The sequence below is a fragment of the Stenella coeruleoalba genome (genome assembly GCF_951394435.1).
Source record: "Stenella coeruleoalba genome assembly, chromosome: 2".
NCBI classification, from domain to species: domain Eukaryota; kingdom Metazoa; phylum Chordata; class Mammalia; order Artiodactyla; family Delphinidae; genus Stenella; species Stenella coeruleoalba.
Window position 1 is genome coordinate 83,991,895 of NC_137147.1, and position 26,250 is coordinate 84,018,144.

Here is a 26,250-nt window from a genome sequence, read left to right on the forward strand (position 1 = left end):
AGTTTGTTCTCTTGCTTCCAAGTTATTCATCTTTCCCACCGAAAGTTGAGCACAGGCAAATAAAGACCGAAACACAAAGTAGGTGATTAAAAATTGGGTCACGACTTCTCTGGTGGTGCAGTGGTTAAGAATCGCCCTCCAATGCAGGGGACTCGGGCTCGATCCCTGGTCAGGGAACTAGATCCCACATGCATGCTACAACTAAGGAGCACACATGCCCCAAGTAAGACCTGGTGCAACCAGGATAAATTAAATAAATAAAAATAAAAATAGGGCTTCCCTGGTGGCACAGTGGTTGAGAGTCCGCCTGCCGATGCGGGGGACACGGGTTCGTGCCCTGGTCTGGGAAGATCTCACATGCCGCGGAGCGGCTGGGCCCGTGAGCCATGGCCACTGGGCCTGCGCATCCGGAGCCTGTGCTCTGCAACGGGAGACACCACAACAGTGAGAGGCCCACGTACCGCAAAAATAAATAAATAAATAAATAAATAAGTTGTGTCTTTCACTCAGGCCCGTGGCGCTGGCAGGATGGGCAAGTGTTGCAGTCTTCGCACTACCAGGAAGCTCCATAGCCACCGACGAGACTAGAAGTGGCATTATAAACAGTACAAGAAAGCCCATTTGGCACAGCCCTGAAGGCCAACCCTTTTGGAGGTGCTTCTCATGCCAAGGGAATTGTGCTTGAAAAAGTAGGGGTTGAAGCCAAACAGCCAAATTCTGCCATCAGGAAGTGTGTCAGGGTTCAGCTCATCAAGAATGGCAAAAAAATCAGAGCCTTTGTACCCAATGATGGTTGTTTGAATTTTATTCATCATTTAGGAAAATGATGAAGTTCTGGTTGCTGGATCTGGTTGCAAAGGTCATGCTCTTGGTGACATTCCTGGAGTCTGCTCTTAAGGTCGTCAAAGTAGCCAATGTCTCCCTTTTGGCCTTATACAAAGGGAAGAAGGAAAGACCAAGATCGTAAGTTTTGATGTTAAAAGCAGGATAGCAATAAATTTCCATATGCCAAAAAAAAAAAAAAAAAAATTAGGTCTCTCCTGCCATGGCTTGTCCTGGCAGTAGACCAGCAGATACTAAACCAGAGCAGACATCTGCCACCTAGGATATGAGTTTCAGAACGTGACAATCAATAGTGGCTATACTTCCACAAAAATGGTTTGAGAAGCAGTGGTCTGAACCACAGAAGCATGACCAGTTCTATATAGCTCAAACAGCAAGCACTCTTGGATGAGTAAGCATACTTAATCTTTTCTAATTAGAGACTCATATGGACGAATTTTACACTCAAAGATAACTGCTTTTTTTAAAAATCTTATTGGAGTATAGTTGATCTACTATTGTCGTGTTAATTTCTGCTGCATAGCAAAGTAACTCAGTTATACATATATATATTCTTTTTCATTACCGTTTATCACAGGATATTGAATATAGTTCCCTATGCTATACAGTAGGACCTTGTTGTTTATCCATCCTATATATAAAATAGTTTGCATCTGCTAATCCCAAACTCTCAATCCTTCCCTCCCCCCCCCACCTCTTACTTTGATTTTTCTTTTTTTGAAGAAAAGCAGAACATATACTGGAATTATATATAAAAACTTTGGGCCCATATTCTCGACATGAAAAATCAAAAGCTAGCAAATCATGAAGGAATAGGGGGAGAACAGTGACACAGGAAAGAGTGTCATTTCTAGACACTCTAATAGTTTAAAAACAAAACAACTTCTCAAAAAAGCTGAGAAAAAATAAAAATTGCTTTAATCAAAAAAAAAAACAAAAAAACCCCACAACTTTTTCCAGTTATAAACTTTCACCTATTTTCCAATTTCATTTTACTGATAGCCTTCAAAGTCCAGGATTACAAACTAGGAGGTTTGCAAGGCACAACTCTTAGTAAAAATTAAAAAAATATATATATATATATTTTTAAAATTATTATTATTATTATTTTTTTCCGGTACACGGGCCTCTCACTGTTGTGGCCTCTCCTGTTGTGGAGCACAGGCTCCGGGCGCGCAGGCTCAGCGGCCATGGCTCACGGGCCCAGCCGCTCTGCGGCATGTGGGATCTTCCCGGACCAGGGCATGAACCCGTGTCCCCTGCGTCGGCAGGCGGACTCTCGACCACTGCGCCACCAGGGAAGCCCAGTGAAATATTTTTTAATGTTTTGATAAGCTTATTTGGCAGGAGCCCTGGATCAAGATATATACAGAATCATACAGTGTCATGTTGTAAGTACGTAAGCAGTGAACTCATGAGGTCCAAAAGGAGGCAAACAAGTCCATTTCTACTTAAATTGTGCTTTCTAAGTCAGCTCTATCCTAAACAGCCTCCACCCATTCTGCTAACCCCAAGTGGCCTTCCTGATTGCTCAGAAGCAGATGAAGCATGACATACCCATTCTTGCCTCCCCACAAATGGAAATGCATACACCCTTTAGTCCCACATGAGCAAACCCCTGTTTCTTGCTTCATTAACTTCCTAAACTATAGTATCTTCAGGGGCTGCCTCCTCAAGCATTCAGCGCGTCCTTCCTGAGGACACGTATATTCCTGCTCTAGCTCTAGGAAGCGTGACCGCTCCAAGCGCTTCAGTTTCTTTGTGTGATGAATTTCCAGGGTCTTAGCTTATTAACCCTGCAGAATGATTTCTTAAGCTAATGATAATTCCTTCCTTAGTGACACAGTTCTTCCTGAATTGACCCTAAAGTTTTCACAGTACGTGCCATGGAAATTAATTTGTGTTAACTCAATGCCAGGGTTGAGGCGTCAAAGGAAATCAGTTTCTCTCCACTGCAGATGGGTTAGAAATCAATATAAGATCATTAAAATACCTCATAAAATGTTGCCTTATTCACACCCCCGGCCTGATCTACAGATCTTGTGTGTGTATAAAACATTCAGACATGTTTAAAACTCTTCTTCCTGTCCTCCTAACTATGGGGTGATTACTCCCATTTCAGATTTAGCACATGCTACGTGAAGAAACTCTACAAATGTGGGGAGAAGGGCTGAACAGGAAAGGGTGCTGGGGAGGAGCCCCTCAGCCAGATGAGAAAAGCTTCCTCCTGCTTCCTGCCTGCCACCACACCTTTAGGCTAACAGTCTTCTTCAAGTTACTATTGTTTTTTTAGGGAAACATCAGTACCAGGCATGATAGTTTAGACTTCAGGCTCCTCAGAAACAATACGTAAGTAGTACAGTGGGGGTCTGTATATGTAAGTATGTCAGAAGAGTGGGGTTATTCTTCAGAGTGGTTGGCTACAGAGCTTTTATTTTTTTTATTTTTATTTTGTGGTACGTGGGCCTCTCACTGTTGTGGCCTCTCCCGCTGCGGAGCACAGGCTCCGGACGCGCAGGCCCAGCAGCCATGGCTCACAGGCTCAGCCGCTCCGCGGCATGTGGGATCTTCCCAGACCAGGGCACGAACCTGTGTCCCCTGCATCAGCAGGCGGACTCTCAACCACTGTGCCACCAGGGAAGCCTGGGCAATTCACTTTTTACTGGCTCTATAAAACACGGGGAATATGAGAAGTAAAAAATGTCTTGACATCCCTCTCTCAAAAATCTAGGCTTCCTCTTATCGGCCTCTCCATGTACATAACAGATTAGGAGAGTAAAAAGGAAACAACCATGCAACTATGAAGCCTGAAGGCTGCTTTCTATGCAAGCCCTTGGCTTTAGATGTTTTCTGGAAAAAGTGCTTTTCCCTAGATCAACTTAAGCTTCAAAGACCAAGAATGCTTTGGAAGAACTGGGTACCTACAAAACCCAAATACTTTCTGGAGAATCAATATAAATCAAACAAAGTTGATAATGGTAAGAGAATCAAGTTTGTGTAGCACAGGACAAGCAGAGAAATCTAGGCAGGCAGGAAATCAATGGGACTCTACTGTCATCTCATTTCCATTCATCATCTTTCTTTGGATCCTCTGCCAGATTCTGACCTTTGATAACTTAATAAAGTTAAGGATGTAAGCTGATATAAATAATGGTAGAGAAATATCATCACAAAGAAGAATTAAAAGTCTCCACCTTCTTTGAATGGAACTGTGAAAACAGTAGACTTGCTAGGATGAGCGAAGAAAACAAGATAAAAACACAGAAGGGTAAGAAAAGTCAACCTCTTAGAGTCTCCTGGCTAAATGAAAGTTGCCCTTAGAGCAAATGGAAACAAGCTGGAAAGACAAACTTGTTTTTGCTCTAATTGCAGTCTGGCCACATCTCTACTCTGCCTCTCCCCCTTCATGTACTGCTTCATGGTTGTAAGAGAGTTTCTGTCTGGCTCTGATCAGAAAGACATGAAGAGTGGAAGATGTAAGCGAAGTAAACAGCCACAGTGTGCCAAGGGGAGCCTTTGCAGCAACACTGTCGGCAATCACCAGAGTGCCCTGTTTTGATAAACAGGGTATCAGGAAGGATCTAACAGCTGTTCAAAGTTGAAACCACAATAGAAACTACTCCCAATCTGCGAACAAGACTACTACCACTGACTGGTGGATATGGCCCAATAGTCACTTTTCAGAGGGAACACACTTGTGAACCACAGTCCAGGCAGAGCTGCTGAAGAAAGCTAGAGAATACCATCTAAGAAGTTTCTTGATGCTGGAGTGTTATGTTTCCCTTTGTTATTTGGAGACTGTACTGAGGCGATAAGGCCAGATCAAATCTCCCTCCTAATCGGGCCCCCTCCTCTGAAAAACCCTCAAAAACCTCAACACAGGTGACAAATGGCTCCCTCTTCTATTCAAATATTCCACTGTTCCTGTCCCTGCTATTGGGTGATAACCTACCTAGTAACAGATGGCTTGCTCCCATGGTAGTTTAGAGCCCCAGGCTAAATGAGAGGAACTACACGGAAGCAACATCAGGGAAAGAAGTCACTTCTATTACCATACAACTGTTCTCAAACCAACACTATTCAAAGTGAGGAGTGCTGTCTTGGGAAAGCCAGGACCATGGATCTCCTTTCTAAATACCGAGCATTTATATGTTTCTCAAGGTCCAAATAGCTTAAAACAGTTCTGGTTAAGAAATGGATCCCTTGAAAACTGGTTTATTTCTTCAAACACCATCTATTTTATCTCTTCCCTCCTGCGGCACTTACTCGTGGACTGGCCACACACAAAAAAGATGGCAGCTCAGTGAGCAGGCAGCAACGAAGCGAGGAGGTAGCTGATCTCCGCTGATGGATGACCTGGTCTGAGTAGCCACTCACTGCTTTACAGTGGCTGCTGAAAACCAGAGACTACAAAACAAAAATGCAAATTAGTGCTACTGACAATTATTTAATGTAAGCAAAACAGAAAAAATATCACATATAATCAAGGTTCATTCTAATTTCAAACTGTGCTTTTATTAATGTACCTTAGGTAAATGTCATCTCTAATTCTGCCTTTTTCTGGAAGAGATTCTGTTTATTATAAATAGTTACAGCAAAATTTTCATTAGACAAAACAACATTTTGTGTATGTCGGGGAAGTTTGGTTCATTTGTTAAACTGTGGATACAAACCCATTTGTCTTGAGCTAAAAAAGATGACCAATAATATTTCCTCCTAAATTTTTCTTTTAGGCAGATCTGTTTAGTATTTCATGTGTGTACAACAGTGCAGTATAGCTCTAGCAAGGTTAGAAGTTCTATTTATTTGGAGGTATCAATAAAAGTGGTCAGGAACAGGAAACAATATCTCTTTAGTTCCTCTAACCTAACTACCATTTAAAAAATTTAAAACTTACATTACTGTATCAATTCATTTTAACAGACTTAAAGCTCATGTTAAAGCTTCAGTTTGCAGCCATTCATATGAAAGATTTTCAAGTATGGAATGTTCACATACAAAGAATTTGTCAGTGGGATTACAATGCTGTATCAATATATTGCAGGTGCAGTTCTTTATTCAGTTCAATATTAGACATTTTATCTTTGGATCTCCATTCTCGATTATTTCATTTATTTGTCTTACTGGTTTCTCAAGGCAGGCTGGTAACCTAAATAATCATATGAATGAAGATAATACAAAAACTGCGAGGAACAGTAACCAGGACCCTCTGCAGGAGAATAACAGTTATAATTCCAATACCGAAAGTGTCCAGTACCAAATCTCTTCAAAGCTTCTTTGTTTAGTATATATTTCCTCCTGAAGTACATGGGTTCTTCAGGATCACAGTTTGAAAGAAGCCATCTCAAGTTGTCTAGTAGGACAGGTGTATCATAATCTGCTTTCATGAAGCAATCAGCACCTTCTAAATAATGGGCATGAAAAAACTGAAAGGCTTTAAATGTTTCCCGCAGAGTTGGGACGTCTTCAGTGATTTCTAATCACACTGTATGGAAGTCTTTACAACACTTCAGTACAATGCTGGACTCATGTAGCTTTGATATGTTTGACATTTTTCTCCAGATGTTTAGGTCCCATCATTAACCAGAAAAGAACATTAATCTTCTGATATCGTTTTTCAACAATATCTGTGTTCTCATCTTTATGTTGGATAGCATCTGCACTGAGATTTATCCACCTCTCTACATGTTTATCTCCATTATCACCTGAATGCCTAGTGTGAGGATCATTATGAAGATTAATAGACCAGGTGTCACCCTGTTCTTCCAATACTGAATACTGACGAGCTAGGATCATTACTAAAAAAATCCTATTGCTGATACATAGATGAAAGTAAAAAAAAAAAAAAAAATGTATCCAATTTTCTTGTTTTCTGAAAGTTCACTTCTGATTATTAGTAATAGCTCTTCTTTCCCCTCCTGAGGGTGAAGAGATGACACAAGCCTAGCAACCGCTGCTCGTATCTGTCGTAGTTCAGGGCTGCTAGCTGGGGTGTCCACTGCCACCCGGGTGGCTGAGATAGCAGCAGTGGCTGGCCCAGAGACTTCTGAATTCTTTACTAACTTCTAAAGAGCAGTATCCGTTATCACTTTATCTTTGTAAAAGGAGCTTCTTATACTCCTATTTCTTATACTCCTAAAGAGCAATATCTAAACAATGTCTCAGGGAGGGATCTCTTAAAGTCAACCTCATTTTCAGTATTCTTAAATGGCAAAATCCAACAGATAAGAGATGAAAGAATGCCCATTTCCTTCAATTATTTTCTCTCCAACATTGTAGTTATTAATAAGGGATACAACAATCACGATAGGGAGTCATTTTAACACAATATTTTGCTTGTGGTACCTTTCTGGAAAAAGTCTAATGATAATTTTATTTCCGGGGTGGTCATTCCTAAATTAGAACATGTTCACTTGTCTTATATCAGTTAGGTTAAGACAGGCTTCTCATTGGCAGTCACTAAATCAAGGTGATTTGTAGCTGATTCCAGATTTAAAAAGTGATTCACTAGCTCAACATACACAAGCCTTAGCTTTAGAGAAACCCTGACTACCCCCAGTACACTTCACTCAATCTATACTTTTCTAGATCATTTTCTCTTAACACTGGTTCCATCAAATCTTCCTTAGCACAGGTGGTCCTTGGTACCATACTATCCACATTCCCTTCACATAAGGACATGAACTGCTAGGTACTGCTAGATACAGAAAATTTTAATGCTTAATAGAGAAGAACACAAAGGACACCTTCGGCACCACTGTGTAGGATGCAGGGGGCGGGGGGGAGGGTGCAGAAAAGAAGATTCATTACTTCTTTAGTCTACTTTGGCCTAAAACAAATTAGAAAAAAAGAAACAATGTCACACAATGAGAGATGCGACTTGGTAATAATGTGGTCACAGTTTTTGCTCTTCTGTTGTCCCCTCCTCGTGTTCTTGAGTATCTTACTACCCTGTAGGCACTGGCAACTGTGTGTCTTGCTGCCAGTACTGCAATATACACACAGCAGTGAAGGAAGGCTTTTGTAGAGTCTTTTGGCACCATGCAAGTCTCAAGTGAAAAATAACAGGGCAGTATGATAGGCCCATCAGCTGTACACTACCTGCCACAGTGGAGCACAGAGAACACACAGATGTTTTCCCCTCAGATACATACTTGTCCACTTAACAAGGGGCCGTTCTTTGCTTTCCATGCCTTATTTAAAATTAAAAAGAATACTTATGCTAACGTTAGGTCTTCATTACTTAGAAATTAATTTTCTGTTTTTGCTCTTAAAGAACACGTCAAACTCAGATATAGAGAAAAGGTCTCACTTAAAATGAAAGGGTGTAATGTTTATAGATCAATTGCTAAGATTGCATGGATTCTATTTTCACAGATATTCTAAGTAACCAAACAAAAAGGGGGAAATAAAATACAGAAAAACTCTGAAAACAATGGCTTCCCAGAGCTTTCCACAAGGGGTACTGGCAGCTCTCATGATCTCAGGAAATGATGATACAGATACTGCAGTTGCAAATTAACCTCCAGTGGAAGAGTTTTTGGAAACTTCCTGTTTGGGGGATTCTTCATCAATAGCCATTCTAAGCTCTCTAAGCATTTAATAGAGTATAGTGTTTAAAACTTAAAACACACACCACTCTTTTCAAAATAACTCTTTATGCTTAGATTCTTTTGTATATATATTTTTAAATCTTTTTTTTTTTTTTTTTGACTGTGCTGTGTCTTAGTTACGGCCTGCGGGATTCTTTTTAGTTGAGGCATGCAGGATCTAGTTCCCTGACCAGGGATCGAAACTGGGCCCCCTGCACTGGGAGCGCAGAGTCCTAACCACTGGACCACCTGGAAAGTCCTGTATATTTTAAATTGCAAAATCTGAAATTCCCTCAATTTCTATAAGTTAGTTGGCTCACTAGAGTTGTAGAGTATATAAAGCTTTCAACACGTATAATGCCTAAGCAGACGATAACCATGACAACAGTTTCACTGGGACAGGAAATGAAGTTAATGCTGGTACTGTTTCTGCCAATTATCATTTTTAACATAGTATTTAACTGGATACAGTATAAAATCTGTTCTGCCTCCCCAAAAGATGGCTAAATGGTGTATTTCCTACAGATTCTGGTTTTTGTCTTTATTCTTCTGAGCAAAATAAGATTAAAAAGAAAAAAATTCATATGTGTGAGACTTGCACTCTAACCCTTGTAAAACTGTACAAGAAAGGAGCTCTGGTCAGAGCCTACAGTGGGGAGGGAGATTTGTGAGAATGAATTCATAAAATTTTTTAACTAAATGCTATTCCTTCTTGAACTCATCACCAGTAAAGCAGGGTAGAGAACAATGAGGTTAAGAGGACAACACAGAATCATGCTGGCTTTTGTTCTACAAGCATCACAAGAAATCAGAAAAGCATTCACGTCAAGTAAGAGACTTTAAAAGGCCCTAAACTTCGTTCAAAGTACCCTAAGTGTCATCTGATCCATGTCCTTAGCCTAGTTCCTAGTTCCTTAATGTTTTTGTACCATCCCAAAGCCAGCATTATGAGAATGGTACTTCCTTGAACTCTGTAACACAGAATTCAAATTTAATATTCACTGCAGAGTAATATTCACTGCAGGGTAAGAAGAAGAGTTTTATAGGCACACTCAGTGAGGGGAAGATCTCACTGTTCACATTCATTCACGTCCATGGGTGGCAAGGAAGATGAGAGGATTGGATTAGACTGCTGGATATAACTCAGGTAGTATGTGATTTAAGATAGCTTACCACGAACAAGATGACAACATGCAGGTAAGTCAACATTCATTAACTATCTCCTCAGAGGAATAAGAACAAAGCCTTCACCTTGATCTGATGATAGGAAGCTGTATTTAGGAGACAGGCTGCTGGAACAATACCTACTACTTTTCATAAAACAAATGAAGGCACAGCTACTTTTCATAAAACAAATGAAGGCACAGAAGAGAACAGGATGAAGGGTTTTCTGCAATAAGAGGATAAAGGTGAATATGGAAAAATTAATTCAAAGTTAATCTGGTAGCTCCAAAGGAATTTTACTCAAAATTATTTTTGAATAGTACAAGAGACCTGGCACTCGCTTCCAATTTTAGCATTTCCCCTTGTCTCTTCTCTCAGGTTTGTCTGCTTGAGAATAATCCCCAACTTTACTTTTAAGACTGATCTTGAACATGGAAGCCGGATTCATGTTCTCCCATCAAAACACTGAAACATAAATTTGTGTTTACTTTACGTATTAAACAAGGCTACTCTACTTCACAGTATCACAAAAGAAAGCAAAACAAGGATTTGGAGAAACAGCATCTCTTCACCATTATGTTTACAAATAATCAAAGTTACATAATCAGAACTAAGTTGGCAACTCAAATGAAAATGCAAGATACAGAAAAAAACAGAGCTTGCAATGAAAAAAAATTTGCTCACAAGGAGTTAGGGCTTCTGAGCAATGAATTTCGGTTGAAGATGAACGGCACATATTATACTGCATTTGCAGTAGCTAATAAAACTGTGAACAGACAGGTAACATGGAGAACAAGGAGAGGTGATACCAGCATCCCTTCCAATTTATGAACTTTCATAGCGTCACAGTCAGAACCCATCTGTTGCCTAAGCCAAAATCTCAGAACAGGGAATACCAAAACAAACGTGGTAATGAAGTAACTAATACAAAAGGCATTGAAGCTCCTCCTTGCTCTCTCTCTTGAATCACTCACTCTGGGGGAAGCCAGCTGCCATGCCATGAGGACACTGAAGCAGCCCCATGGAAAAGTCCACACATCGAGGAACAGAGTCCTCCAGACAACAGCCAGCACCAACTTAACCAGGCATATAAGTGAGCTAACCTGGAAGCAAAAACTACGGCTCCAGTCAATCTTTCAGGTAACTGCAACCCTAGCTGATATCCTGACTGCAACTTCATAAGATTTTCTGAGTCGGAATCACCTACCTAAGCTGCTCCCGAGTTATTAACCAACATAAACGATGAGATATTAAAAATGTTCATTGTTTTAAGCTGCTAGATTTGCGGGTAATTTGTTATATAGGTATAGGTAACTACTACAGGGGCTAATATCCACAATTGATACCCTTTTGAAGATGTCTAAAAAGTAGCTTCTTTCTGCTGGTATATTTCTCACTCCCAAGAAATGCCTCTAGCTCTCAGCTCAAATGCAGGGCAAAAATAACTAATGTGCAATAAACTCAATGCATGATCAAACAAATTAGCAATGCCACCCATATTTCCCAACCTCCAAGGAAAAGTTAGAACTCTTCACAAAATTCTATTTTAAATACAGAGGAAGACTATACTTCTAATTTTAGGGTGGAGGACATTCCCTCAGATAACAAAACACAAAGTTCCAAAGGGAAAAACAACACTAATACAATGCACCAAGACTTACTAAGTCATTCAGTAAACATTTATTTAACCTTGCAAGTGCAAGGTGCCTAAAATAACCCGACCACAAAGACAAGAGGGACTATGTCCAAACATCTAAATTCTGTTCTCACACTTGGGGGGGAAAAAAGAAATGAAGAAAAAAAAGAAAGAAAAAAAGTAACAGAATTGTGGGGGGTTTTTGGCCCTGACACGCAGCACGTGGGATCTTAGTTCCCTGACCAGGGACTGAACCTGTGCCCCCTGCACTGGAAGTGTGGAGCCTTAACCACTGGACCACCAGGGAAGTCCAAAAATGACAGAACTGTTTAACAGCACTTTTTTTTTTCATGTTAAGCTTGGTTTCAGTCTTTCTGCACATTGTAAAATATTCTTTGTATTAGAGAAGTATCTTTCTATTAATTATAGAGCTCCTACCTGTATTCACTGGTTTTCTACCATACAAAAAGGATAGTTAACCACTTTTGCATCCACTATCAATCATCTTTCGTGCATGTTTGATTTCCCTCTTAGCTGCCTTTTCTTCTTTTTTCGTCTTCAAATCTGAGTCTCCTCTCTCTTACAAACTCAGCTTTTAGTTAAAACCAACTGTCCCTCCTGAAATGTCTTCCTATTCTTTTTAACTGTTACACTTCATTACCTATTTCCTAACCAGAATCCTTCTCCTTGTAAATCCCTGCACCTGGGCCTCCTCTGTTATATCTGCACTCGTAACATCAAAGAGCTCCTAATTCATTCCTAAGTGTTCACTTTAAACTTGATATAGAATTCAGCACTCCCTCTGAATCCTCTCTTGAACTCTGGGTTTTGGAAGTTATTCCTTCACTGCCAATGCTCATCCATATCCAAATCAGAGTCCATTCACCCTTTCTTCACCATCTTTTGGTTACAACTATTTCTGTTGGGTCCTTTGTACCTGATACTTGGAACTTTGGTTTAATACCCTCCTTAACATGGATTCCCACATCCAATCTTTCTTGTTATCACACTCTTGAGATTAGTCATCAAGTACCAATGGCAGAGATCCCCACTGATGTGCTGTAATGACTTGAATGATTTAACAGCCTTCCTAAAACCAACTACCTGATTATTCCTTCCCATGGCTTGACAGTAGCCACCAAAACTTTATTCCCCCAGGATTACAACAGTATCATCTATTGAAGAAGGTGAGCCAAAAAAGGGCTGAAACTCCTGGTTTAGTATCTAAACCCCAATAGACTGGCATTCAAAGATTCCTTGGGAGAAAAGGTGACTTACCTTTCTGGCCTTTTTTCTCACTACTGCTCTGTATTTTGGCTCAAATCTTCAACTTGGAAAATCCTTCCTTCTACCCAGGGTCCCTACCACTCAAGATCCAACTTAAACAATACCATTTCTATAAAAGAGTTTTTTGTCCATTTTAACCTAAAGTGATCTCCTATCCTGAACTTTACCACTAATCATCTATCATTATTTTGGCAGTTAATTATGTTTTCTTTCATCTCTGATCTTGAATCATTTCTATTTTTAAAGTCCTTTTAACTTTGTGCATGTCTTTTTACTATATACATGAATGAGTTTTCAAACCAGAAAATAAGAGACCATGACTGTTAACACACCTTGCTCACAATAGGCACTGATGCGTGACACGTTTGTAAACAACATTAATTACAAGTGCTTTTTCTCTGTGGGAGTAGACTGACACTGGGAGGAGGCTATTATGAAAGAACATTAGAAAAACCCCAACCCTTAAGCCAAGATCACAGTCAACCACTGAAGATTCAGTCAATCAATAAGCTCTTCTGATATACATACAAATTAATGGACCCATTCACTCAATCCTATTGGCCCTTGGGATCAAACAAGTGAAAACAGCAGGAGAGAAAGAGTGAAGAGTGTATGGAAAAAAATAGTACTTTCTCCAGTAAATAGTGTGTCCTCCCCTCTATTAACATTCCTTACTCAATTAGCCTTCTTTTAACTGCCTGGATCAGTGGTCTCCAGAGAAATTACATGCAGGCTTCACAATGTAAATAATATTAATATGCTATTATTTATGTATCATTTTAAAAGAAATAATGCATAGGTATTGGCAAAATGGATAAAGAATGTTTTAGTAATAGGGGACATAATCAAAAAACATGGGGCTACTGGCATTGCTGAAAAGAGTTTAAACTAAGATAGATAAGCTGATTCAAAATTTACATGAAAATGCAAAAGGCCAAGAACAGTGAAGGCAATATTGAAGAAAAACAAAGCTAGAGGACTGGTGCTACCAGTTATCAAGCCTTATTATGAAGCTATAGTTATTAAGATAAAGTGGTACTGGTCAAGGATAGACAAATGGACTAATGGAATAGAACAGGGTCTAGAAACAGACCCACACATATACAGCCACCTGTTTGACAAAAGTGATGCTGCAGTGCAACAAGGATGGTCTTTTCAACAAATGAACTTGGGTCAAAAGGATATGGATATCTGTAAGTCAAAAAATGACAACCCATAACACAGACTGAAAACCCAGTTTCTTGTAGATCCGAATGGTAAATCAAAACAACCTTTGGAGAAAAACAGAATTATCTTTATGACCTTGGTAAAGGCAAAGATTTCTTCAACAGGACACAAAAAATGCTAACGATTCAACAGAAGACAATATTTAGAGTGATAAAGTAAGCTACAGAGTAGAAGACATCTGCAATACATAAAGAACTACAAAACACCATGAAAAATACAGACAGACTAACAGAAAAATAAGCAAGGGTCTCAAATAAGCACTTCATAAAGGAGGTTATCCAAATGGCCAATGAGCATTAGAAAAGGTACACAATATCATTATTCATAAGGGAAATATAATTTAAAGCCACAGTGAGATACTACCACATAGAAGGACTAAAATGAACAGACAAAACAATGTCACATTCTGGTAAGGACATGGAGCAACTAGAACCTCTTATACACTGTTAATGGGAATGAAAATGGGCACAACTGCTTTGGAAAACTGTCTGGCATAACCTATTATAGATGACCATATGCATACCCTATGACCCAGCAATTTGACTACTAGATATATATACCCCACAAAATACATATGAATTTTCATTAAAAGGTGTGTACAGTAACGTTCACAGCAGCACTATCTGTAATAATAAAAACTATAAGCCACCCAAACATTTTGCCTATAGTAACTCTTACAGGGAGGACACTGGGAGGAACAATGAATGGAAGTGGGCACAAAGGGGCCTCTGAGGTAAAGTTCTAACAGTGTTTTGTGAAGTTATCAAGCTGTATGTACACTTATGATTTGTGCACTTTCCTATATGTATGTTAGTATCTCTAGAAGAATAGCCAAGGCAATAAGAAAAAGGTTTATATTTTTTTAATATAGTATACCTATTACTTCTCTCTGTCTCTCTAATCTCCTTGGCCTGTTGTTTACTAAAGGAAAGCAAATGGTCATATTTTCAGAATCAACTTAGCTGCTTCTTAGACTCATGAATTCAAACGGTTATTAATTAATTTCATTAGAAAAAAATTTTAACTCTCTAATAATTGATTAGCGTTACTGGTTATCATTTCCAAGTTTTCTTCCTACCTCCTTAAGCTTTTAAAGATGGACCCACATTTATATGTCAGTCCTTTTCTAATCTTTCAAGACTTTTCTTTGTCTTCCTGAGGTTCTAATTCACCATATGAATGATAGCAAATACCTCTCAAGTCATATTTTCAGGACATTTGCTAAAACTAGTAAGCACAATTTTAAGTTTGTTTTCTGTGAAAATAAAAAATTTTCTCTCTGATTCCACAGTAGTAGCGTCCCTGTATAAGTAAAGGAATCTTCCAGATGATCTGTAAATTGTATTAATAATGCCAGAAGTATTTTTGTAGATTTCAATGACAACAAACAAGTCATGTCAGGAAAAGGCACAAAGCACATACATGATGAATTTATCCCACACAAAGCAACAAACAAAAAGAATCCAAGACCCTGTATCTAAATCCGAATGACAAATCCAAACATCAGCAAGACAGATAATTATTACATTTAAGTCTCACCACTGCTGTCCATACTTGAAGAGTTACCTTTGAAAAAAGGCTCATTTTTGTCAATCATATTTTTGTGAAAAACTGTAAACTGGCAGGATTACAACAGACTATGAAATCTGGATGTGTGTTTCTGATGTGTGTATGTATGCTAAAATACCATGCATCTTAAGTTTTAGCTTTTATACTCTTAACAAAGGAATTTTGGGAATCTGTTGTAAAGGATTAGGTGTTCAAAATTTCCTTCTCTATCCTTCTTTGCAAAACAGACAATGTAATATTCTCTAAAATACTTCTTGAATAAGAGAAAAACTCAGTTCGGGACTTCCCTGGTAGCGCAGTGGTTAAGAATAAGCCTACCAGGGCTTCCCTGGTGGCGCAGTGGTTGAGAGTCCGCCTGCCGATGCAGGGGACACGGGTTAGTGCCCTGGTCCAGGAAGATCCCACATGCTGCAGAGCGGCTGGGCCCGTGAGCCATGACCGCTGAGCCTGCGAGTCTGGAGCCTGTGCTCCGCAACGGGAGAGGCCACAACAGTGAGAGGCCCGCGCACCGCAAAAAAAATAAAATAAAATAAAAAAGAATAAGCCTGCCAGTGCAGGGTACATGGGTTTGAGCCCTGGTCCAGGAAGATCTCACATGCTGCGGAGCAGCTAAGCCCGTGTGCCACAACTACTGAGCCTGTGTTCTACAGCTCGCGAGCCACAACTACTGAGCCCGCATGCCACAACTACTGAAGCCCACAAGCCTAGAGCCCGTGCTCCGCAACAAGAGAAGCCACCGCAAAGAGAAACCCATGCACCGCAATGAAGAGTAGCCCCCGTTCACTGCAACTAGAGAAAGACCATGAGCAGCAAGAAGACCCAACGCAGCCATAAATGGAAGGAAGGGAGGGAGGAAGAGAGAAAGAAAGACTGTTTGGAGAAATCAGTGTGAGAAACAGTACAATAGTGGTAAAAGGCATATTCTAACAAAGCTATTCTTGGGGGACAGTTCTCATAATAAACTACTTTGCTCAAGTCTGAATTGGGTTTTTTCAAAATTACTTAACTTTATTTATATTATCTCTGAATAGGAGGGATATAACAGGTACATGCCAAAATATACTAAGACAGAGATGGACCTTGATCACTAACTACATGTCAGGGTAACTCTGCAATGAAATGTGCATATTGATCTCAGAGTGACTTCTGGTGGTCTCTTTCATATTCAGAAAGTGAGACCTTCTTCCTTAAGTCCCAAAATGTCAGTTTCTTTCCTTTCTTACTATTAAAAAGAATGATCCAGAATCTTTCTATATGGTGACTTTCTTTACCTAGTCCCCTTGCTATTCTAATATCATGCAGTCACTGAATGCTGTATTTTTCAAACTGTGAGTAGTAGGGTCATGAAATCATTTTTTAGTAGCTTCCAAACTAACATTAAGAAAAACAAAAGGAAAAAACTCTGTGCACTGAAGGAGGGTAAATACTGTTTTGTGAATATTTTGTCTTAAAAATTTATGGATGTGTAATATTTATATATGTATGTAATATCTGATATATCTACATAACTACAGGTGGTGTAAAATATTCTTGTGAGTCATGGTCAGACTTCAAAAGCCACAGATATAATGGGCTTTATTATATTTTTATTGTTACACATGGAGCTTCAACAAAATGATTCTTCATTCAGAACCCAGTCTAACCTTTAAGGCTAGATATCATGTAAAGATTATTCTGCTTAGTTGAAAGCAAATATTTCTTAGAACAGATATACCAACCAACTCTGGCAAGATACACTGGTATTTCAATATATGTATTTTGGAGATAAGGATGGTGAGACCAAAAGCAGAACAGTATCTCTACACATACATGATTAGCTTTCAGCTACCTGTGGCTCAGTAACTCAGTGTACATTCTAAGCCACTACAAGAGCAAAGGTCTATCTATAACACAAAATAAAAGTAAAGAAGAGGACATGGAAGTGAATCTAACTTTGGAAAAACCAGTTTCACATAAAGCATATTGCCCACATCTAAATTTCTCAGGAAATTAACTGATATAAGGACCTCACTGAACAGATGATCTGAACATACTACTGTATTTTCATAAAGCAGAAGACTACAAATAAGTGATGCATATCTTTCAGTGTTAAGTAAGATGCAGGTATCTACATAATAGAGCATAAAAAACCCCTGGGAGAATGGTGCGCTCTGTACCAAAAATAAAACTAGTAAAAAAATTTTAACTGTAGTAATATAGAGTACCAAATGTAAGGAAATTGGTCTACAGAGGTTAAGCAACTCTTCATTAGACATATCAGTATTCACTAGTAGGAAGTCACCTTGCCACAACTGACTATATTATTCCAAACAGGCTGGAACCCAATTCTATTCTCCTTCTGCATTAACGATCTTATCTTCAGAGTCCAAAAAAGTATATGGAGCAATGCTTGAGAAACCAACTGGGAAAACAGAAGAAAAGGAAATCATACGGGTTCTCCAGTATACAGGGGGCAAATAACCAGATGCAGCCAAAGAACATCCTACATTCGATAGCTGTATGACTGATGACACATTAAATTTTCTAGAGGATACAAAGAAAAAGTTCTACCTTCTAAACTTTTAATCTAGTTGAAGAACTACAACATATAAACATACAAGTCTCTTACTAAAACTCTCCAGTGTTACACCCATTTCATTCAGAATAAAACCCAAATCCTTAGCATTAACTTATGAGGCCTCACATGATCTGAATCTGCACCTATCACCTATCACTTATTTCCTATCCCTTTTCCCCTTACCTACTATACAACGGCAAACAGTTATATGAAAAAGTGCTCAGCATCATTACTTTCCATGGAAATGCAACTGAAAACCACAAATTCAAAATAAATGGGCCAACAATACCAGGGGTAGGCAAGATTTACAAGAATAAATCTCTCACATTGCTGGTGGGAGTTTAACTTTGAAAAACCATTTTGGAAAAATGTTTGGCAGTGGGAACTAAATCTAAACATACGTATACATGATGATACAGCAATCCCATTTAGTTGCAGGCCGCAACTAACACCTGATGCAGCCAAATAAATAAATAAATAAAAACAGTACAATAATAAATTGTGATTAGAAACAGACAATGGAACACTTCATAGCATTAAAAAAGAATGCTACAGTGCAACATGGATGAATCTTACAGACATAATAATTGAGGGAAAGGAGCCAGACACAAAAGAGTACACACTGGATCATTCCATTTACATTAAGTTCAAAAACAGGGTAAAATAATCTGGGATGATAGCAGTAGAATAGTGATTACCTTTATTTGTTGATTTGTTCTGAACTAGAGGTTTCAAATGGGAAGAAGTATGAGGGAGACTTCTGGGTGCTGGAAGTATTCTATACCTTCATCTAGGCAGTTGTTACACAAGTGTATACACATGTATAAATTCAAAGAGTTGTACACTTAAGATCTGTGTACTTCACAGTAAAGTTATATACAAAACATATATTAAATATATACACACACACACACACACACACACACACACACACACACACACACACACACACATAAAATGTCTATTAAGTGATATGTAATAAGCTATAACACTACACTGCTCCCACTTCTCTGGGAACTTTCTGACTCCCTCAGGTCTTCATTTACTTTATTACTTTTATTGATTCAAAGAAAAGGGAAGGGAGTACTAAACAGATAACTGATGCTGAAACAATTGCTTACCTTTAACAAAGGGCAGCTGGAAAGGTTGGGAAAGGAGAGTGGAAAATTAACCCCAAGAAGGAAATCCTTGTTTCTCAGATATTTCTGCTGGCTCTCCCCTTCTGGCTCTCCCCAGGAGCGCAGCTGATGGAGCCTGTAGGAGGCTTTCAGAGACAGGAAAAGAGCTAACCATCTGAAACAAACCACAGCAGACATGCTTATTCAGTGCTCCATGGAGGGCTGAGGGTAGTTCATAGCAGTGAGGAACCTTGTCTCTCATTAACATGTCTCTTTTGTAAATCTTGAACATTTTAGACACAGCTCTTTCCTACTTTCAGATAAAGCCATTTCATACTTTTGTTCTATAAATTCTATCTTTGGCATGAATTGGTGTGCTACTATGAAAATGAAAATCCTCTGTAAAGCTCCTCTCAGAATTAAGGAATATTCAACTCTATCACAAAAACTGTAATAAAAACATCCTTATACTAAGGAGATAGCCTCTCCTAATGAGGTCACTATTTTTTACACAAATACAAAGTAATAAATTAAGTAACAGCCATTATTCCAAAGAATAAGAAAAGAGAACTAAGCTTCCCTGAATACGTAAGGCAGGCTATGCTGCAATCACTACTAACTAAAGGAATCATCAGTCATCATTTGCCCTGTAGAAACAAATAAAACAAAGTAGTCTACCTAGAAATTAAGAAGAATTGAAGACCTTCTGGTAGCATTTGGGAGAAGAGCCTAAATAGTTTTTATTTAAGGTATATCACGAAGCATCATGCAATTATTAAAGGATCAAAAGTATGATTTCCTTATAAAAATTTTAATTCTTAACAATACAAAAAGAATGAGAGGCTCTGTAAGATGATATAATAGTAAATATTTAATTTCACAGTATTCGACCTTCGCCCCTGATTATTCCCAACTGCTCTCTCAAACAATGAGCAAACTTCTCACCTGGCCAAAAGTCCCTGAAGCATGAGGTTTGCCATTTCAGCTGGAGATACATCAATAAAGCGAAGGAAAGAGAAACAGCTTTCTTCATTAACACCTGGAATATCAAAGGACAAAGTTAAACCCAACAGAAAACCAAGAGGCAATACTCAACTAAAGCCTGCTGAACTGCTGAATTTTGACTTAAGAATCAAAAACTATTTTAAAGGTTCCAATACAGCCACTTTGATATTAGACAGTATGTCATATTTTTGTACTACAATCATAAGTAGAAGAGGCAGACCTATGAGATATGGCATATATGGGCCAGAGTGGAGTTGGCTCATCAGTTACCTCTGGGGTTTTGGATTCTTGGCTAACTGCCTTCCTCTTTTTATCGTGCCAGGAAAAAAAAAAAGAAAAGGAAAACACAGAGGTGTTTCTGAACCTCTGCCTTAATACTTTGGACAATGCTCAAAGTCGAGCAGCTTCCTTTCCTTAAACTAAGGAGGAGGGACCTAAGAGTCCCACACTAACAAGAGTCCTGCATTGTCTCTATCACACCTCTATTCAGAGGGTGTAAAAAATTCTTAAGAGGCAGGTATAAAATAAAGATGGAAGGTCAATCAAAATGGAAAACAATTAATCCAAAAAAAATTTTTATTGCTTCCTGTTATAGCCAAAAAGCCTAGCATCTATAGATGAAGACAAGTAATTTACTTAAATCTTATCAAGACTTTATAAATAAAGGCCTAGAATTCACGCAAAGCCACTACTAGTTCCAACTTAGCAAAACAAAGAGCATCCTGATAAATCCTTGGCATTCTTCCCTTCTCAAATATCAAAACACCTACCTTTTCTGTGAAACAGAGACTGCTGGACATAGTCCGGTGCAAATGGAGAAAGAAGAACCCTTAACCACCTGTAAAGTAAGTAAATAAAATAAATCCAAACCCAAATATAAATATCAGGAACTTAACTAAACTGGAGGTTCCAAACTAAAAGAATCATTTAAGGTTTGAAACTGTTTCTACTTCTGAGAAGTTTGTTGCCAGACAAAATCATAACATATATGTCAGAAAGTACTAAGTACTTAATAAAGGTAGTAGATTATAATACAAGTTCAAAGTGGTCTCATTTTATTTCAGAGAAGCACAATTCTAGCACTGCAAGTTGCTATATACTATATTAAACAAAAAGCACTACAACTCTGGTTGTTTCCCCCTGCCCATCTAGTTAAGTACTCGCCTGAAGCTATCACAGACAAAGAATTCCTAAAATGAAACCCAAGAAATGTGTCTCAATTTCAATAATATCAGGCTAGATGTTGTTGATGATTATTTTGAAAGTACTGTTTATATTGTCTCTCTACAGAAGGAGCGTTCTAAATCTATGGTTCTCAAGTGCAGGTGTGCACAAGAATCCTTTGGGAGCTTGTTTAAAAATCCAGAAGCCAGGGCCACCCTCACTCGGAGGTGCAGAATGTACATACACAGCCATTTTCTGAATGGAAATGGTTTCTAGCATATTACCATTAACAATCACTTCACTTTTACCAAATCTGTGACTGCTGATTCTGGGAAGAAGATAAATTTGATTAATTTGAAATCCAATCAGTTCTTCCACAAGTGCTATTCCAAGTGTATAAACCATCACAAAGCCATTTCAGTACTGAGGCAGAGACATTTGCTGATCTCTCTTGGTACAAGTACATATTTGTACACAGGTGCACATTCCTCACTCAGAAAGGCAACTGGAAGTGCCAGTTAAATTCCTGATAGTGCACAGATCCTATCACAAGATCTCTCAACAAATAGTGGTCCACCCATTGCTTAAATACCTCGTTGTGAAACTCACTCTCAATTAAATTTATCTAAGCCACAAAACCCCAAATTATACAAAAACACTCTTAGAGCAAACAGATATTAATATTTGCTCACCTGTCTCGTGAATGGTTGAAGACCCTGATCTGTCCATGACGGTAGATAAACTTTGAAATCTGGTATGGCTTTAGGGAAATATGAAATGGAGACCAAGTTTCTTGTCGTTCAAATAACTCTGGGTGATTACACACCTAACAGGAAAGGAAATGATAAGACAGTATTGTCATGTGCAGACATCACTCTATGAAACGATGGAGGAATCCCAAACCCTACATGTTTACCTTTATGAATATATACTTTCCCATTTTCATCCTTTTTTAACTGCCTTTGTTTATTTGGCATCAAGGCAAGATAGAGCCTTTTTTCTTGAAGTGGGTTAATAATAAAGACAACTCCAAGGCAGCTGACATAAGCTCTTACCTTCCTAAACTGCATGACCAGATTCATGAGGCTGCTGGTGGTTGTCTGTGCTTGCTGGGTAGAGCCCATAGAAGACTGCAATAAATCCTCAATGGAAATTTTGTTCTTTAGTGCCTGATATAGCAGCTTCTGTCGGCTGGTCAGTTGGCAATACATTAGAATCTCAATCTAAAAATCAATAAGGACATTTATATTTTGAAAAGAGTTTGTAAGAAAACGCAGTATCAGCATAAAGTTGGAAACTCATGCAAGGCAGATTATGATTGGAAAAAACAATATACATATTTCTAGAAACTCAGTATCTCTATAAACCTGTGATATGGCTAATTATCCAGAAAAATGTGCCTCTTTGACCCTCTTCCCTTGTCACTCACTCTACACTCTGTCCCTGGGCAACCTCTTCCATTTCTAATAACCCCAACTACCGTCCATCACAGTGACTTGCAAAAATATATTTCCCAACATCCCCAGCCCAATATTTCCAACTACCTACCATAATAGTATCACTCAGAGTCTGCAGCAATTGCATTTGTGACATATCAGAAAAAAATTCTCTTTCACAATTTACTTAATTTATTAACAGCATTATCACTCAGTTGCCCAAACAGAAACTTCAGTCACCTCTGATTTTTTTCTCTCTCATACCCCATGTTCTATCATTTCCTAAGTCCCTCAACTCAACCTGGAAATCTACCTCTAACCACCTTTTCTGACCATTCCCATTGCTTTAATACAGGATCTCATCATATCTAATCTATACTATTACTGTGGGAGCTTCCTGCCTCTAGTCTCTCCTGGTTCCAAGAAACTTTCCATACAAATCTTATAAGGTACTCAACTGCTGAAAAACCTTCAATGTAAGTTACTGCCTATAGTAAAATATTAAAAATTCTCCTGTAGGCAGAGGCCTCCCATAATCTAACTCACCATATTATCCCAATCTCATCAAGTCCTCCTATATATATTAGCTACAACAGTCTGAATAATGTTTGCCAAACATGCTGCCTATTTGAATATTGTTCTACCTTTGTTCACTCTTGTTGCTTAGCACCCCTTCCTACCATATTTTCCTAGTAAATGCCAACTCATTATTCCAGATCTAGCTCACATGTCATCTCTGCTTTGATACCTTCTCTAACCTTCCCTAATAGAACTACTCCCTTATCTATGTTCCCATTATATTTCACATAGATAATCATTGCATATCTTACGATACAGTACTAGCTATTTATGTATTCATCCCCCTTGGAAATCTGAATAGAACCTGGAAGCTGCATCTCTACGGACCAGTTGCTGGCAGACAGTAAGAGTTCAATAATACTACTGAACTATACTACTGAACTATACTATAAATACTATTGAACTATACTATGAATACTATTATTTATTGTATTATAAATAATATACTATTTAATAATAGATTAGAAACATTACTGATGTTTAAGAAATTTATACTCTGCACAGTGGTTAAGAACCATACGTCTTTTGATCACCTCCCTAATGACCACTAAATAACAGACATTATGATACTGCTATTGTTTTTAAGCTGTTTCTGATATAAAGGCCTCAAGGATCCATTTTTTTATAAAGTGCTTTCTATCAGGTACACATCTGTGTGAACTACTATTCAGTTAAAATCAGCCAGTTTCACAAAGCAGCCATAAAGATTTTTTTAAAAGGAATAAAACAAAGGTACACTTTTATTCCTTTTTTTTTTAATTTTTTTTTATTTTTTTAATATATTTTTTTATTCCTCTCTTTGAAGGTGTACATCTCCACCACAATCTTGTAAGAGAGTTACTAATTTCAAAATGATCCAGCCTTCTGGCAGTGACAGAGAGAATCACCTGATATTATCAAGAACTTGGAAAGATGCTTTTTATATAGACAGCAGAACTGTGAGGAACAGGTGCAATCTATGGGAGATGGGAAAATACCCCAAAGGACTGGGAACTGGGTGAAAAAAGAAGGAAGGAAAATATGGGGAGGATTCACAAGAGATAATAGAAAACTACAGAAGTCTGGTAAGATCCAAAAAAACATTATTTATAAACCAAAATTACTGACTTTTTATGAGAAAAAATATTACAACCCAAAACACATTAAACTTCTAAATCTATCTCTCAGTCTGCAGAAATACAGGAGACAGAGGAACATGTTAGACAACACCACAATGATGCAACCAGCAAAATCCAGTATGTGGGAAAACTCTACAGGACAAACAACTCGGTTTCTTCAACAAAGAATTGCAAGGGGAGAAAAAGTAGGGTGGGACTAAAAGATGCTTAAAAGACATAGCACCCAAATACTATGTGTGGACCTTGCTTGGATTCTGGTTTCAAAAGCTGAATACTTTTTCAAAGAGAGAGAAAGAAAAAAGCATACACAAAGACAACTGGGAATATCTGAGCACTGACTGGGTATGTGATACTACAATGAAATAACTGCCTTTTTTAGTAGAGGTGATAATGATATGTGAATATGTATTTTAAAAAACACCAAATCTTTTAGAGACACCCATGAAAATATTTATAAATGAAACAAAAGACAACTGGGATCTGCTTCAGAATAATGCAGAGGGGTGAAAAATTGTCATGAGTTGATCATTTAAACTATATGGAGTTCATTATACTCTTTTTTCTACTTTTGTAATGTTTCAAACTCTCTGTAATAAAAAGTATAAAACAAGAAGAAGAAAAAAACTATTACTTGCCTTCATTATTTGACTCATTTTAAGTCTTCTTTGACCCTCTCAAGTTTAAAGGTCTCCTATCAATCAAACTAATTACCCTTCAACTAAACATTTACCGAGGAATTTCTTTTCACCCTGGAACCCTAGGTTGGTGCCTATTAAGGCATAAACTCACAAGGTCTTCTTTCCTTACCTTGTCAGACAATTCATTTTCCACATCTTTCTTGATTCTCCTCAGCATAAATGGCTTCAAGATCATGTGTAAGCGAGAGAGTTGATCTGAAATGCCAGGAGCCCCACCGACAAATAATACATTATATCAATTTAACACAAACAAAAGAAATATCATGACCACCCTTCACTAAACCATTCTAACACCTTTTGGCTCAATGATTTTCTACAAGAAGACAAACAATCGCAAGGAGGAAGCCAAGGGATCTGAACTTTCCACAACGTCTTCCTGGAGTCAATTGTGCAAATGCATTTTGCTCTCATTTACTCAAACCAGTAAGGATGGCTTTGTTTTTATTAGAATTCACCTTTACAGTGTTTTAGGAACATTCTATCAATAATAGGGTTCTCAGACAGGTCTAATGCAAGCTATCTGGGACTCCCAGTGTTCCCCAAAAGTCATTTTTTCAATGTATATCAGCAAATGAACAACATGTAGTGTAAGAAATTACTTAAAGACTTTTCTAATAGTTAGTAGGTGGCACTTCATGTTATGTAATAATACCTCATAACTCTCTTAAAATATTAGTCAAGAGGTAAAAAGAAATTGATAAACAAGGTTAAAAAATGTTTATAGAAGAAACAAATCCTAATATATAGAGAAAATAACAAAAATTATCCTTCTAATATTTTCTGGTTTTATCACAGGCAAAAAGTCTTACCCCATTCCACAAAGAATATAAAATTTTTCAGGATCTACGTGGAAAATGAGGATTTCGTAATCCAAAATGTGAATTTTGCCTGTTCTGCCTTGATCAGTCAACACTACAGGAGTATCACTTGAGTTAGTCCTTTTTGGACTCTTTTAAATATGTACAAAGCACATAATTATTTTAAAAGAGAAAAAACTTTTCTCTCAGATCCTTCTATGCATACCAGAAGAAAAATTCTTCATATACAAGAAAATACAGAATTATGTAGTTGCCTACACTAATAGGTAGAAAGAATGAATGTTCATAAAAGTACTCACTCTCATCTATGGCAGATTTGTTTTCAGCGTGGCTCTCAATGTCCTTGGAAAACCATTCATTAAATTCCTCATGTGAATCAAATAATGTTGGCATAATGAAATGCAGCAGAGCCCAGAGCTGGAAACAAACAAAAAGCAAA

At 38.1% G+C, this 26,250-nt stretch overlaps 1 protein-coding gene and 1 pseudogene across 4 annotated transcripts in view; one reads left to right on the forward strand and one right to left on the reverse strand.

Annotated features, from left to right (window-relative positions):
* Window positions 1–26,250, reverse strand: part of INO80 (INO80 complex ATPase subunit) — a 132,397-nt gene that overhangs the window by 43,520 nt on the left and 62,627 nt on the right. For all 3 annotated transcript variants that reach the window (XM_079909756.1, XM_079909755.1, XM_079909757.1), the window contains exons 18-25: window positions 26,111–26,228; window positions 25,103–25,188; window positions 22,218–22,385; window positions 21,855–21,988; window positions 20,769–20,836; window positions 19,939–20,032; window positions 18,997–19,168; window positions 5,110–5,250 (exon numbers count right to left, since the gene is read on the reverse strand). In XM_079909756.1, the coding sequence (XP_079765882.1) occupies window positions 5,110–5,250; window positions 18,997–19,168; window positions 19,939–20,032; window positions 20,769–20,836; window positions 21,855–21,988; window positions 22,218–22,385; window positions 25,103–25,188; window positions 26,111–26,228 (981 nt within the window). The remainder of the gene's footprint in view (window positions 1–5,109; window positions 5,251–18,996; window positions 19,169–19,938; window positions 20,033–20,768; window positions 20,837–21,854; window positions 21,989–22,217; window positions 22,386–25,102; window positions 25,189–26,110; window positions 26,229–26,250) is intronic.
* Window positions 441–1,357, forward strand: LOC307181925 (small ribosomal subunit protein uS12-like; annotated as a pseudogene). Its single transcript has one exon. The product of its transcript is annotated as a small ribosomal subunit protein uS12-like (transcript).